Source organism: Oncorhynchus nerka, linkage group LG11 (assembly GCF_034236695.1).
Source record: "Oncorhynchus nerka isolate Pitt River linkage group LG11, Oner_Uvic_2.0, whole genome shotgun sequence".
Taxonomy (NCBI): domain Eukaryota; kingdom Metazoa; phylum Chordata; class Actinopteri; order Salmoniformes; family Salmonidae; genus Oncorhynchus; species Oncorhynchus nerka.
In genome coordinates this window covers 17,761,789-17,779,855 of record NC_088406.1, presented here as the reverse complement: position 1 = coordinate 17,779,855, position 18,067 = coordinate 17,761,789, and the positions used below count along the sequence as shown (strand labels likewise).

The 18,067-nt window shown below is 45.8% G+C and overlaps 1 protein-coding gene and 1 pseudogene across 1 annotated transcript in view; one reads left to right on the top strand and one right to left on the bottom strand.

Annotated features, from left to right (window-relative positions):
• Positions 1 to 18,067, bottom strand: part of LOC115115680 (metabotropic glutamate receptor 5-like) — a 197,308-nt gene that overhangs the window by 23,892 nt on the left and 155,349 nt on the right. Inside the window, exons 11-12 of the mRNA XM_065024269.1 lie at positions 14,820 to 14,937; positions 14,410 to 14,596 (exon numbers count right to left, since the gene is read on the bottom strand). Coding sequence (XP_064880341.1) covers positions 14,410 to 14,596; positions 14,820 to 14,937 — 305 coding nt within the window. The remainder of the gene's footprint in view (positions 1 to 14,409; positions 14,597 to 14,819; positions 14,938 to 18,067) is intronic.
• LOC135573948 (uncharacterized) overlaps positions 1 to 18,067 on the top strand; it is a 230,215-nt pseudogene that overhangs the window by 144,618 nt on the left and 67,530 nt on the right.

Here is an 18,067-nt window from a genome sequence, read left to right as displayed (position 1 = left end):
TACGGGCTACACTGTTAGTCTGCAACAACAACACAGCCAGGATACGGGCTATATGGTTAGTCTGCAACAACAACAACACAGCCAGGATACGGGCTATACGGTTAGTCTGCAACAACACAGCCAGGATACGGGCTATACGGTTAGTCTGCAACAACAACAACACAGCCAGCATACGAGCTATACTGTTAGTCTGCAACAACAACAACACAGCCAGGATACGGGCTATACTGTTAGTCCGCAACAACAACACAGCCAGGATACGAGCTATACGGTTAGTCTGCAACAACAACAACACAGCCAGGATACGAGCTATACGGTTAGTCTGCAACAACAACAACACAGCCAGGATACAAGCTATACTGTTAGTCTGCACCAAAAACAACACAACCAGGATACGAGCTATACGGTTAGTCTACAACAACAACAACACAGCCAGGATACGGGCTATACGGTTAGTCTGCAACAACAACACAGCCAGGATACGAGCTATACGGTTAGTCTGCAACAACAACAACACAGCCAGGCTACGGGCTATACTGTTAGTCCGCAACAACAACACAGCCAGGATACGGGCTATACGGTTAGTCTGCAACAACAACAACACAGCCAGGATACGAGCTATACGGTTAGTCTGCAACAACAAAAACACAGCCAGGATATGGGCTATACGGTTAGTCTGCAACACCAACAACACAGCCAGGATACGAGCTATTCTGTTAGTCTGCAACAACAACAACACAGCCAGGATACGGGCTATACTGTTAGTCCGCAACAACAACACAGCCAGGATACGAGCTATACGGTTAGTCTGCAACAACAACACAGCCAGGATACAAGCTATACTGTTAGTCTGCACCAAAAACAACACAACCAGGATACGAGCTATACGGTTAGTCTACAACAACAACAACACAGCCAGGATACGGGCTATACTGTTAGTCCGCAACAACAACACAGCCAGGATACGGGCTATACGGTTAGTCTGCAACAACAACGACACAGCCAGGATACGGGCTACACTGTTAGTCTGCAACAACAACACAGCCAGGATACGGGCTATACGGTTAGTCTGCAACAACAACACAGCCAGGATACGGGCTATACTGTTAGTCTGCAACAACAACACAGCCAGGATACAAGCTATACTGTTAGTCTGCACCAACAACAACACAACCAGGATACGAGCTATACGGTTAGTCTACAACAACAACAACACAGCCAGGATACGGGCTATACTGTTAGTCCGCAACAACAACACAGCCAGGATACGGGCTATACGGTTAGTCTGCAACAACAACAACACAGCCAGGATACGAGCTATACGGTTAGTCTGCAACAACAACAACACAACCAGGATACGAGCTATACGGTTAGTCTGCAACAACAACAACACAGCCAGGATACGAGCTATACGGTTAGTCTGCAACAACTACAACACAGCCAGGATACGAGCTATACGGTTAGTCTGCAACAACAACACAGCCAGGATACAAGCTATACTGTTAGTCTGCAACAACAACAACACAGCCAGGATACGAGCTATACTGTTAGTCTGCAACAACAACAACACAGCCAGGATACGGGCTATACTGTTAGTCTGCAACAACAACACAGCCAGGATACGAGCTATACGGTTAGTCTGCAACAACAACACAGCCAGGATACGGGCTATACGGTTAGTCTGCAACAACAACAACACAGCCAGGATACGAGCTATACTGTTAGTCTGCAACAACAACAACACAGCCAGGATACGGGCTATACTGTTAGTCCGCAACAACAACACAGCCAGGATACGAGCTATACGGTTAGTCTGCAACAACAACACAACCAGGATACGAGCTATACGGTTAGTCTGCAACAACAACACAGCCAGGATACAAGCTATACTGTTAGTCTGCACCAACAACAACACAACCAGGATACGAGCTATACGGTTAGTCTACAACAACAACAACACAGCCACGATACGGGCTATACTGTTAGTCCGCAACAACAACACAGCCAGGATACGGGCTATACGGTTAGTCTGCAACAACAACTACACAGTCAGGATACGAGCTATACGGTTAGTCTGCAACAACAACAACACAGCCAGGATACGAGCTATACGGTTAGTCTGAAACAACAACAACACAGCCAGGATACGAGCTATACTGTTAGTCTGCAACAACAACAACACAGCCAGGATACGAGCTATACGGTTAGTCTGCAACAACACAGCCAGGATACGGGCTATACGGTTAGTCTGCAACAACAACACAGCCAGGATACGAGCTATACGGTTAGTCTGCAACAACAACAACACAGCCAGGATACGGGCTATACTGTTAGTCCGCAACAACAACACAGCCAGGATACGGGCTATACGGTTAGTCTGCAACAACAACAACACAGCCAGGATACGGGCTATACGGTTAGTCTGCAACAACAACAACACAGCCAGGATACGAGCTATACGGTTAGTCTGCAACAACAACAACACAGCCAGGATATGGGCTATACGGTTAGTCTGCAACACCAACAACACAGCCAGGATACGAGCTATTCTGTTAGTCTGCAACAACAACAACACAGCCAGGATACGGGCTATACTGTTAGTCCGCAACAACAACACAGCCAGGATACGAGCTATACGGTTAGTCTGCAACAACAACACAGCCAGGATACAAGCTATACTGTTAGTCTGCACCAAAAACAACACAACCAGGATACGAGCTATACGGTTAGTCTACAACAACAACAACACAGCCAGGATACGGGCTATACTGTTAGTCCGCAACAACAACACAGCCAGGATACGGGCTATACGGTTAGTCTGCAACAACAACGACACAGCCAGGATACGGGCTACACTGTTAGTCTGCAACAACAACACAGCCAGGATACGGGCTATACGGTTAGTCTGCAACAACAACAACACAGCCAGGATACGGGCTATACTGTTAGTCTGCAACAACAACACAGCCAGGATACAAGCTATACTGTTAGTCTGCACCAACAACAACACAACCAGGATACAAGCTATACGGTTAGTCTGCAACAACTACAACACAGCCAGGATACGAGCTATACGGTTAGTCTGCAACAACAACACAGCCAGGATACAAGCTATACTGTTAGTCTAGAACAACAACAACACAGCCAGGATACGAGCTATACTGTTAGTCTGCAACAACAACAACACAGCCAGGATACGGGCTATACTGTTAGTCTGCAACAACAACACAGCCAGGATACGAGCTATACGGTTAGTCTGCAACAACAACAACACAGCCAGGATATGGGCTATACGGTTAGTCTGCAACAACAACAACACAGCCAGGATACGAGCTATACGGTTAGTCTGAAACAACAACAACACAGCCAGGATACGAGCTATACTGTTAGTCTGCAACAACAACAACACAGCCAGGATACGAGCTATACGGTTAGTCTGCAACAACACAGCCAGGATACGGGCTATACGGTTAGTCTGCAACAACAACACAGCCAGGATACGAGCTATACGGTTAGTCTGCAACAACAACAACACAGCCAGGATACGGGCTATACTGTTAGTCCGCAACAACAACACAGCCAGGATACGGGCTATACGGTTAGTCTGCAACAACAACAACACAGCCAGGATACGAGCTATACGGTTAGTCTGCAACAACAACAACACAGCCAGGATACGAGCTATACTGTTAGTCTGCAACAACAACAACACAGCCAGGATACGAGCTATACGGTTAGTCTGCAACAACACAGCCAGGATACGGGCTATACGGTTAGTCTGCAACAACAACACAGCCAGGATACGAGCTATACGGTTAGTCTGCAACAACAACAACACAGCCAGGATACGGGCTATACTGTTAGTCCGCAACAACAACACAGCCAGGATACGGGCTATACGGTTAGTCTGCAACAACAACAACACAGCCAGGATACGAGCTATACGGTTAGTCTGCAACAACAACAACACAGCCAGGATACGAGCTATACTGTTAGTCTGCAACAACAACAACACAGCCAGGATACGAGCTATACGGTTAGTCTGCAACAACACAGCCAGGATACGGGCTATACTGTTAGTCTGCAAAAACAACACAGCCAGGATACGGGCTATACTGTTAGTCCGCAACAACAACACAGCCAGGATACGAGCTATACGGTTAGTCTGCAACAACAACAACACAGCCAGGATATGGGCTATACGGTTAGTCTGCAACAACAACAACACAGCCAGGATACGAGCTATACTGTTAGTCTGCAACAACAACAACACAGCCAGGATACGGGCTATACTGTTAGTCCGCAACAACAACACAGCCAGGATACGAGCTATACGGTTAGTCTGCAACAACAACACAGCCAGGATACAAGCTATACTGTTAGTCTGCACCAACAACAACACAACCAGGATACGAGCTATACGGTTAGTCTACAACAACAACACAGCCAGGATACGGGCTATACTGTTAGTCCGCAACAACAACACAGCCAGGATACGAGCTATACTGTTAGTCTGCAACAACAACACAGCCAGGATACGAGCTATACGATTAGTCTGCAACAACAACACAACCAGGATACGAGCTATACGGTTAGTCTGCAACAACAACAACACAGCCAGGATACAAGCTACACTGTTAGTCTGCAACAACAACAACACAGCCAGGATACGAGCTATACTGTTAGTTTGCAACAACAACAACACAGCCAGGATACGGGCTATACTGTTAGTCCGCAACAACAACACAGCCAGGATACGAGCTATACGGTTAGTCTGCAACAACAACACAACCAGGATACGAGCTATACGGTTAGTCTGCAACAACAACACAGCCAGGATACAAGCTATACTGTTAGTCTGCACCAACAACAACACAACCAGGATACGAGCTATACGGTTAGTCTACAACAACAACAACACAGCCACGATACGGGCTATACTGTTAGTCCGCAACAACAACACAGCCAGGATACGGGCTATACGGTTAGTCTGCAACAACAACTACACAGCCAGGATACGAGCTATACGGTTAGTCTGCAACAACAACAACACAGCCAGGATACGAGCTATACGGTTAGTCTGAAACAACAACAACACAGCCAGGATACGAGCTATACTGTTAGTCTGCAACAACAACAACACAGCCAGGATACGAGCTATACGGTTAGTCTGCAACAACACAGCCAGGATACGGGCTATACGGTTAGTCTGCAACAACAACACAGCCAGGATACGAGCTATACGGTTAGTCTGCAACAACAACATCACAGCCAGGATACGAGCTATACGGTTAGTCTGCAACAACAACAACACAGCCAGGATACGAGCTATACGGTTAGTCTGCAACAACAACACAGCCAGGATACGAGCTATACTGTTAGTCTGCAACAACAACAACACAGCCAGGATACGAGCTATACTGTTAGTCTGCAACAACAACAACACAGCCAGGATACGGGCTATACGGTTAGTCTGCAACAACAACAACACAGCCAGGATACGAGCTATATGGTTAGTCTGCAACAACAACACAGCCCGGATACGAGCTATACGGTTAGTCTGCAACAACAACACAACCAGGATACGAGCTATACGGTTAGTCTGCAACACCAACAACACAGCCAGGATACAAGCTACACTGTTAGTCTGCAACAACAACAACACAGCCAGGATACGAGCTATACGGTTAGTCTGCAACAACAACAACACAGCCAGGATACGGGCTATACGGTTAGTCTGCAACAACAACAACACAGCCAGGATACAAGCTATACTGTTAGTCTGCAACAACAACAACACAGCCAGGATACGAGCTATACGGTTAGTCTGCAACAACAACAACACAGCCAGGATACGAGCTATACTGTTAGTCTGCAACAACAACAACACAGCCAGGATACGAGCTATACGGTTAGTCTGCAACAACACAGCCAGGATACGGGCTATACGGTTAGTCTGCAACAACAACAACACAGCCAGGATACGAGCTATACTGTTAGTCTGCAACAACAACAACACAACCAGGATACGAGCTATACGGTTAGTCTACAACAACAACAACACAGCCACGATACGGGCTATACTGTTAGTCCGCAACAACAACACAGCCAGGATACGGGCTATACGGTTAGTCTGCAACAACAACTACACAGCCAGGATACGAGCTATACGGTTAGTCTGCAACAACAACAACACAGCCAGGATACGAGCTATACGGTTAGTCTGAAACAACAACAACACAGCCAGGATACGAGCTATACTGTTAGTCTGCAACAACAACAACACAGCCAGGATACGAGCTATACGGTTAGTCTGCAACAACACAGCCAGGATACGGGCTATACGGTTAGTCTGCAACAACAACAACACAGCCAGGATACGAGCTATACGGTTAGTCTGCAACAACAACACAGCCAGGATACGAGCTATACTGTTAGTCTGCAACAACAACAACACAGCCAGGATACGGGCTATACGATTAGTCTGCAACAACAACACAGCCAGGATACGAGCTATACTGTTAGTCTGCAACAACAACAACACAGCCAGGATACGAGCTATACTGTTAGTCTGCAACAACAACAACACAGCCAGGATACGGGCTATACGGTTAGTCTGCAACAACAACACAGCCAGGATACGAGCTATATGGTTAGTCTGCAACAACAACACAGCCAGGATACGAGGTACACTGTTAGTCTGCAACAACAACAACAACACAACCAGGATACGAGCTATATGGTTAGTCTGCAACAACAACAACACAGCCAGGATACGAGCTATACTGTTAGTCTGCAACAACAACAACACAGCCAGGATACGAGCTATACGGTTAGTCTGCAACAACAACAACACAGCCAGGATACGGGCTATACGGTTAGTCTGCAACAACAACAACACAGCCAGGATACAAGCTATACTGTTAGTCTGCAACAACAACAACACAGCCAGGATACGAGCTATACGGTTAGTCTGCAACAACAACAACACAGCCAGGATACGAGCTATACTGTTAGTCTGCAACAACAACAACACAGCCAGGATACGAGCTATACGGTTAGTCTGCAACAACACAGCCAGGATACGGGCTATACGGTTAGTCTGCAACAACAACAACACAGCCAGGATACGAGCTATACTGTTAGTCTGCAACAACAACAACACAGCCAGGATACGGGCTATACGGTTAGTCTGCAACAACAACAACACAGCCCGGATACGAGCTATACGGTTAGTCTGCAACAACAACACAACCAGGATACGAGCTATACGGTTAGTCTGCAACAACAACAACACAGCCAGGATACAAGCTACACTGTTAGTCTGCAACAACAACAACACAGCCAGGATACGAGCTATACGGTTAGTCTGCAACAACAACAACACAGCCAGGATACGGGCTATACGGTTAGTCTGCAACAACAACAACACAGCCAGGATACAAGCTATACTGTTAGTCTGCAACAACAACAACACAGCCAGGATACGAGCTATACGGTTAGTCTGCAACAACAACAACACAGCCAGGATACGAGCTATACTGTTAGTCTGCAACAACAACAACACAGCCAGGATACGAGCTATACGGTTAGTCTGCAACAACACAGCCAGGATACGGGCTATACGGTTAGTCTGCAACAACAACAACACAGCCAGGATACGAGCTATACTGTTAGTCTGCAACAACAACAACACAGCCAGGATACGGGCTATACTGTTAGTCCGCAACAACAACACAGCCAGGATACGAGCTATACGGTTAGTCTGCAACAACAACAACACAGCCAGGATACGAGCTATACGGTTAGTCTGCAACAACAACAACACAGCCAGGATATGGGCTATACGGTTAGTCTGCAACAACAACAACACAGCCAGGATACGAGCTATACTGTTAGTCTGCAACAACAACAACACAGCCAAGATACGGGCTATACTGTTAGTCCGCAACAACAACACAGCCAGGATACGAGCTATACGGTTAGTCTGCAACAACAACACAGCCAGGATACAAGCTATACTGTTAGTCTGCACCAACAACAACACAACCAGGATACGAGCTATACGGTTAGTCTACAACAACAACAACACAGCCAGGATACGGGCTATACTGTTAGTCCGCAACAACAACACAGCCAGGATACGAGCTATACTGTTAGTCTGCAACAACAACAACACAGCCAGGATACGAGCTATACTGTTAGTCTGCAACAACAACACAGCCAGGATACGAGCTATACGGTTAGTCTGCAACAACAACAACACAGCCAGGATACAAGCTACACTGTTAGTCTGCAACAACAACAACACAGCCAGGATACGAGCTATACGGTTAGTCTGCAACAACAACAACACAGCCAGGATACGGGCTATACGGTTAGTCTGCAACAACAACAACAAAGCCAGGATACAAGCTATACTGTTAGTCTGCAACAACAACAACACAGCCAGGATACGAGCTATACGGTTAGTCTGCAACAACAACAACACAGCCAGGATACGAGCTATACTGTTAGTCTGCAACAACAACAACATAGCCAGGATACGAGCTATACGGTTAGTCTGCAACAACAACAACACAGCCAGGATATGGGCTATACGGTTAGTCTGCAACAACAACAACACAGCCAGGATACGAGCTATACTGTTAGTCTGCAACAACAACAACACAGCCAAGATACGGGCTATACTGTTAGTCCGCAACAACAACACAGCCAGGATACGAGCTATACGGTTAGTCTGTAACAACAACACAGCCAGGATACAAGCTATACTGTTAGTCTGCACCAACAACAACACAACCAGGATACGAGCTATACGGTTAGTCTACAACAACAACAACACAGCCAGGATACGGGCTATACTGTTAGTCCGCAACAACAACACAGCCAGGATACGAGCTATACTGTTAGTCTGCAACAACAACAACACAGCCAGGATACGAGCTATACTGTTAGTCTGCAACAACAACACAACCAGGATACGAGCTATACGGTTAGTCTGCAACAACAACAACACAGCCAGGATACAAGCTACACTGTTAGTCTGCAACAACAACAACACAGCCAGGATACGAGCTATACGGTTAGTCTGCAACAACAACAACACAGCCAGGATACGGGCTATACGGTTAGTCTGTCTGCAACAACAACACAGCCAGGATACAAGCTATACTGTTAGTCTGCAACAACAACAACACAGCCAGGATACAGACGGGCTATACGGTTAGTCTGCAACAACAACAACACAGCCAGGATACGAGCTATACTGTTAGTCTGCAACAACAACACAGCCAGGATACGAGCTATACGGTTAGTCTGCAACAACACAGCCAGGATACGGGCTATACGGTTAGTCTGCAACAACAACAACACAGCCAGGATACGAGCTATACGGTTAGTCTGCAACAACAACAACACAGCCAGGATACGGGCTATACGGTTAGTCTGCAACAAAAACAACACAGCCAGGATACGAGCTATACGGTTAGTCTTCAACAACAACAACACAGCCAGGATACGATCTATACTGTTAGTCTGCAACAACAACAACACAGCCAGGATACGAGCTATACGGTTAGTCTGCAACAACACAGCCAGGATACGGGCTATACGGTTAGTCTGCAACAACAACAACACAGCCAGGATACGAGCTATACTGTTAGTCTGCAACAACAACACAGCCAGGATACGAGCTATACGGTTAGTCTGCAACAACAACAACACAGCCAGGATACGAGCTATAAGGTTAGTCTGCAACAACAACACAACCAGGATACGAGCTATACTGTTAGTCTGCAACAACAACAACACAGCCAGGATACGGGCTATACTGTTAGTCCGCAACAACAACACAGCCAGGATACGAGCTATACGGTTAGTCTGCAACAACAACACAGCCAGGATACAAGCTATACTGTTAGTCTGCACCAACAACAACACAACCAGGATACGAGCTATACGGTTAGTCTACAACAACAACAACACAGCCAGGATATGGGCTATACTGTTAGTCCGCAACAACAACACAGCCAGGATAGGGGCTATACGGTTAGTCTGCAACAACAACAACACAGCCAGGATACGGGCTATACTGTTAGTCTGCAACAACAACACAGCCAGGATACGAGCTATACGGTTAGTCTGCAACAACAACAACACAGCCAGGATATGGGCTATACGGTTAGTCTGCAACAACAACAACACAGCCAGGATACGAGCTATACTGTTAGTCTGCAACAACAACAACACAGCCAGGATACGGGCTATACTGTTAGTCCGCAACAACAACACAGCCAGGATACGAGCTATACGGTTAGTCTGCAACAACAACACAACCAGGATACGAGCTATACGGTTAGTCTGCAACAACAACACAGCCAGGATACAAGCTATACTGTTAGTCTGCACCAACAACAACACAACCAGGATACGAGCTATACGGTTAGTCTACAACAACAACAACACAGCCACGATACGGGCTATACTGTTAGTCCGCAACAACAACACAGCCAGGATACGGGCTATACGGTTAGTCTGCAATAACAACTACACAGCCAGGATACGAGCTATACGGTTAGTCTGCAACAACAACAACACAGCCAGGATACGAGCTATACGGTTAGTCTGAAACAACAACAACACAGCCAGGATACGAGCTATACTGTTAGTCTGCAACAACAACAACACAGCCAGGATACGAGCTATACGGTTAGTCTGCAACAACACAGCCAGGATACGGGATATACGGTTAGTCTGCAACAACAACAACACAGCCAGGATACGAGCTATACGGTTAGTCTGCAACAACAACAACACAGCCAGGATACGAGCTGTACGGTTAGTCTGCAACAACAACACAGCCAGGATACGAGCTATACTGTTGGTCTGCAACAACAACAACACAGCCAGGATACGAGCTATACTGTTATTCTGCAACAACAACAACACAGCCAGGATACGGGCTATACGGTTAGTCTGCAACAACAACAACACAGCCAGGATACGGGCTATACTGTTAGTCCGCAACAACAACACAGCCCGGATACGAGCTATACGGTTAGTCTGCAACAACAACACAGCCCGGATACGAGCTATACGGTTAGTCTGCAACAACAACACAACCAGGATACGAGCTATACGGTTAGTCTGCAACAACAACAACACAGCCAGGATACAAGCTACACTGTTAGTCTGCAACAACAACAACACAGCCAGGATACGAGCTATACGGTTAGTCTGCAACAACAACAACACAGCCAGGATACGGGCTATACGGTTAGTCTGCAACAACAACAACACAGCCAGGATATGGGCTATACGGTTATTCTGCAACAACAACAACACAGCCAGGATACGAGCTATACTGTTAGTCTGCAACAACAACAACACAGCCAGGATACGAGCTATACGGTTAGTCTGCAACAACACAGCCAGGATACGGGCTATACGGTTAGTCTGCAACAACAACAACACAGCCAGGATACGAGCTATACTGTTAGTCTGCAACAACAACAACACAGCCAGGATACGGGCTATACTGTTAGTCCGCAACAACAACACAGCCAGGATACGAGCTATACGGTTAGTCTGCAACAACAACACAGCCAGGATACAAGCTATACTGTTAGTCTGCACCAACAACAACACAACCAGGATACGAGCTATACGGTTAGTCTGCAACAACAACAACACAGCCAGGATACGGGCTATACTGTTAGTCTGCAACAACAACAACACAGCCAGGATACGGGCTATACGGTTAGTCTGCAACAACAACAACACAGCCAGGATACGGGCTATGCTGTTAGTCTGCAACAACAACACAGCCAGGATACGAGCTATACGGTTAGTCTGCAACAACAACAACACAGCCAGGATACGAGCTATACGGTTAGTCTGCAACAACAACAACACAGCCAGGATATGGGCTATACTGTTAGTCTGCAACAACAACAACACAGCCAGGATACGGGCTATACTGTTAGTCTGCAACAACAACACAGCCAGGATACGAGCTATACGGTTAGTCTGCAACAACAACAACACAGCCAGGATACGAGCTATACGGTTAGTCTGCAACAACAACAACACAGCCAGGATACGAGCTATACGGTTAGTCTGCAACAACAACAACACAGCCAGGATATGGGCTATACGGTTAGTCTGCAACAACAACAACACAGCCAGGATACGAGCTATACTGTTAGTCTGCAACAACAACAACACAACCAGGATACGAGCTATACGGTTAGTCTGCAACAACAACAACACAGCCAGGATATGGGCTATACGGTTAGTCTGCAACAACAACAACACAGCCAGGATACGAGCTATACTGTTAGTCTGCAACAACAACAACACAGCCAGGATACGAGCTATACTGTTAGTCTGCAACAACAACAACACAGCCAGGATACGGGCTATACTGTTAGTCCGCAACAACAACACAGCCAGGATACGAGCTATACGGTTAGTCTGCAACAACAACACAACCAGGATACGAGCTATACGGTTAGTCTGCAACAACAACACAGCCAGGATACAAGCTATACTGTTAGTCTGCACCAACAACAACACAACCAGGATACGAGCTATACGGTTAGTCTACAACAACAACAACACAGCCACGATACGGGCTATACTGTTAGTCCGCAACAACAACACAGCCAGGATACGGGCTATACGGTTAGTCTGCAACAACAACAACACAGCCAGGATATGAGCTATACGGTTAGTCTGCAACAACAACAACAACAGCCAGGATACGAGCTATACGGTTAGTCTGAAACAACAACAACACAGCCAGGATACGAGCTATACTGTTCGTCTGCAACAACAACAACACAGCCAGGATACGAGCTATACGGTTAGTCTGCAACAACACAGCCAGAATACGGGCTATACGGTTAGTCTGCAACAACAACACAGCCAGGATACGAGCTATACTGTTAGTCTGCAACAACAACAACACAACCAGGATACGAGCTATACGGTTAGTCTGCAACAACAACAACACAGCCAGGATATGGGCTATATGGTTAGTCTGCAACAACAACAACACAGCCAGGATACGGGCTATACGGTTAGTCTGCAACAACAACAACACAGCCAGGATACGGGCTATACGGTTAGTCTGCAACAACAACAACACAGCCAGGATACGAGCTATACTGTTAGTCTGCAACAACAACATCACAGCAAGGATACGGGCTATACTGTTAGTCCGCAACAACAACACAGCCAGGATACGAGCTATACGGTTAGTCTGCAACAACAACACAGCCAGGATACAAGCTATACTGTTAGTCTGCACCAACAACAACACAACCAGGATACGAGCTATACGGTTAGTCTACAACAACAGCAACACAGCCAGGATACGGGCTATACTGTTAGTCCGCAACAACAACACAGCCAGGATACGGGCTATACGGTTAGTCTGCAACAACAACAACACAGCCAGGATACGGGCTATGCTGTTAGTCTGCAACAACAACACAGCCAGGATACGAGCTATACGGTTAGTCTGCAACAACAACAACACAGCCAGGATACGAGCTATACGGTTAGTCTGCAACAACAACAACACAGCCAGGATATGGGCTATACTGTTAGTCTGCAACAACAACAACACAGCCAGGATACGAGCTATACTGTTAGTCTGCAACAACAACACAGCCAGGATACGAGCTATACGGTTAGTCTGCAACAACAACAACACAGCCAGGATACGAGCTATACGGTTAGTCTGCAACAACAACAACACAGCCAGGATACGAGCTATACGGTTAGTCTGCAACAACAACAACACAGCCAGGATATGGGCTATACGGTTAGTCTGCAACAACAACAACACAGCCAGGATACGAGCTATACTGTTAGTCTGCAACAACAACAACACAGCCAGGATACGGGCTATACTGTTAGTCCGCAACAACAACACAGCCAGGATACGAGCTATACGGTTAGTCTGCAACAACAACACAACCAGGATACGAGCTATACGGTTAGTCTACAACAACAACAACACAGCCAGGATACGGGCTATACTGTTAGTCCGCAACAACAACACAGCCAGGACACGGGCTATACGGTTAGTCTGCAACAACAACAACACAGCCAGGATACGGGCTATACTGTTAGTCCGCAACAACAACACAGCCAGGATACGAGCTATACTGTTAGTCTGCAACAACAACAACACAGCCAGGATACGAGCTATACGGTTAGTCTGCAACAACAAACACATCAGAGAGAATGAATGAATGAATAGACTTCATACTGGGAGATGAGGAGAAATCTGTAATAATGACCTCAAACACAGTCTGTTTGGGAGATCCTTATGTCTAGATGTACAAGGACACAGTAGGTGAAAGAATCAAGGTAAAGAGGGGCTTGATGATGTACCTTGGTGACCAGGGCAGAGTAGCTCATGGCAGGGGACAGGCCTATGCCCAGTCTCTGTAGGTAGCAGTGTGCAGCGTGGGGCTTGGCGATGAGACTGAAGGTACACAGATAACCCAGACAGATCCCAGCCAGGATGATGTAACAAAGCTCTCTGCTGGACGACTTCACCACCGGAGTGTCCCGGAACCTACACCCACACAGTTTGTTGTATAACCTTGTAACAAATATACTAACTTACAGTTCAAATGACATGTTGAAAACAATCCCAGTGCCAAACCCTGTTGGAAAACAAGTGGAATCCCTTTAACGTGTTTTCCCCTGGGTTTTACTCCTTGCATATTCTCCCAAACAAACGTTTGAATATGACATTGACTTTCACATTTATTATGTTAAAATCCATACGTTGTTACCTGATGAAGACGGAGGTGACGAAGAATGTGGCACAGAGTCCCAAACAAGCAAATGCCACAGCAGCAATGGGCTCTGGGTCCCCCCAACGCAGGTACTCCACTGGGATAGGGTCACAGCCTGGATAGTGAGAGGTTAAAAATAAACAGTATTGATAAGTTTTCCGTTTTTCTTACTTTCTTTCTCTCTCTTTTTCTCTGGATTTAGTTATCCCTCCTTTTTTCTCGCCTTCTCTGTCTCGTGTGCCCTCCTCTCTCTCTGTCACGCCCTGACCATAGAGAGCTGTTTATTCTCTATATTGGTTGGGTCAGGGTGTGATTAAGGGTGGGTTATCTAGGGGAAATGTATATCTATGTTGGCCTGATATGGTTCCCAATCAGAGGCAGCTGTTTATCGTTGTCTCTGATTGGGGATCATATTTAGGTAGCCATTTTCCCATTGTGCTTTGTGGGATCTTGTCTATGTATTGTTGCCTGTGAGCATTAGTCTAGCGTCATGTTTCTTTTGTTGTTTTGTTCTTTGAAGTTTTCATTTCCAAAATAAAGGATGGAAACATCCCACGCTGCATCTTGGTCTACTCCTTATGACAAACGTGACACTCTCCCTCCTTTTCTCTCTCTCTCCCTTTGTTCCACCACCCCTCCTGGGCTGTGAGATAAGTCTCATTAATTAGCTGGCGTAATGCTCGCTGGAAATACCCGGCGGGTCCGAGACAGAACACCAGAGACGGCAAACCAGACAGAACACAGTCGCCACACCGCCGTTAAAATAGATGAAGTCATTAACGGCTCTACCTTTAACACAGTCTATAATGTTAAATTAATCAGTGAAGTAGTTCAGTTTAGAGGCATTAACAGTTTATTAGCTGAATGGGAGTACAGGTACCGTTAAGAGAAGAAACAGTCATTGTGGAAGACACTGTTTACAAAACTTGAATTGAACTCAACTTTACAGTCACTCAGGAACTTTGTATTGAGGCCTCTCTCTCTCTCTCCACCTCCAGTGGGGTTAGGACTTCTCTCTCGCTGTATGATCTGATCTGAGTACAGTGTGTGTTTAATCTTTCTATTGATTTAACAGAGACCTTGCTGTTCACATTCACACAGACTAACTATCGCCTCAGGGTCTGGAGCAGTATTCTCTCTTTCTATCTCTCTCTTTCTTTCTTTCTCTCCCCCCAATTTAAATTCTAATTTAAGGGCTTAATTGGCATGGGAAACATATATTTAGATTGCCAAAGCAAGTGAAGTAGAGCAGTGGTTCCCAAACTTTTTATAGTCCTATACCCCTTCAAACATTCAACCTCCAGCTGTACCCCCTCTAGCACCAGGGTCAGCGCACTCTCAAATGTTGTTTTTTGCCATCATTGTAAACCTGCCACACACACACTATACGATACATTTATTAAACATAAGAATGAGAGTTGTTGTCTCAACCCGGCTCGTGGGAAGTGACAAAGAGCTCTCATAGGACCAGGGCACAAATAATAATATAACAGTAATCAATAATTTTGCTCTTTATTTAACCATCTTACATATAAAAACATATTTTTTCATTGAAAATTATGAATAACTCACCACAGGTTAATGAGAAGGGTGTGCTTGAAAGGATGCACATAACTCTGCAATGTTGGGTTGTATTGGAGAGAGTCTCAGTCTTAAATCATTTTCCACACACAGTCTGTGCCTGTATTTAGTTTTCATGCTAGTGAGGGCCGAGAATCCACTCTCACGTAGGTACGTGGTTGCAAAGGGCATCAGTGTCTTAACAGCATGATTTGCCAAGGCAGGATACTCTGAGCGCAGCCCAATCCAGAAATCTGGGAGTGGCTTCTGATTCAATTCCATTTTCACAGAACCGCTTGTTGTAATTTCGACGGAGGTCTCTTTTTCAGATATCGGTAAGTGGAGTGGAGGCAGGGAATGAAAGGGATAATGAATCTAGTTGTTTGTGTCATCCGTTTTGGGAAAGAACCTGTGTAGTTGCTCACCCAACTCACTCAGGTGCTTCACTGTGTCACATTTGACATTGTCCCTAAGCTTGAGGTCATTTGCATACAAAAAATCACACAATGACGGAAAGACCTGTGTCCTTGTTAATGCAGAGAGAGAAGAGCTCACACTTCTGAATCATGGCTTAAATGTTGTCCCGCACATTGAATATAGAGTCCCTGTAATCCGAGATTCAGATCATTCAGGCGAGAAAAAACATCACCCAGATAGGCCAGTCGTGTGAGAAACTCATCATCCTTACAAAAGGTCAGACAGTGAAAATGATGGTCAGTAAAGAAAACTTTAAGCTCATCTCTCAATTAAAAAATACTTTGCCCCTTGATAACCAGCATAACCAGTATGTTATAAAAGGTATGGTCGCTGCCCATATCATTGCGTAGTGCAGAAAATACACGAGAGTTCAGGGGCCTTGCTTTAACAAAGTTAAACATTTTTACTGTAGTGTAGTGTCCAAAACGTCTTTCAAGCTGTCAGGCATTCCCTTGGTAGCAAGAGCCTCTAGGTGGATGCTGCAGTGTACCCAAGTGGTGTCTGGAGCAACTGCTTGCACACGCGTTACCACTCCACTATGTCTCCCTGTCATGGCTTTTGCTCCATAAGTACAGACGCCAACACGAGCAGCAGCTATGTTTGGCTACATACAAATCATTTGTGGAATTCCTGCGAGAGAGTAACGGTTAATGTGATTGGATGTTAATTATTTGACTAGGCTACCTGTATTTGACATTGTGTTCTTATTACGCTGAACACTAGATGGTTTATTTTTGGCAGTGAAATGAGGATACTCGTTCACATTACACCAGTTACAGTCTAGACGAGAGACACATTACACCAGTTACAGTCTAGACGGGAGCCACATTACACCAGTTACAGTCTAGACGAGAGACACATTACACCACATTACACCAGTTACAGTCTAGACGAGAGACACATTACACCAGTTACAGTCTAGACGGGAGCCACATTACACCACATTGCACCAGTTACAGTCTAGACGAGAGACACATTACACCACATTACACCAGTTACAGTCCCGACGGGAGCCACATTACACCAGTTACAGTCTAGACGAGAGACACATTACACCACATTACACCAGTTACAGTCTAGACGAGAGACACATTACACCACATTACACCAGTTACAGTCCCGACGGGAGCCACATTACACCAGTTACAGTCTAGACGAGAGACACATTACACCATATTACACCAGTTACAGTCCCGACGGGAGCCACA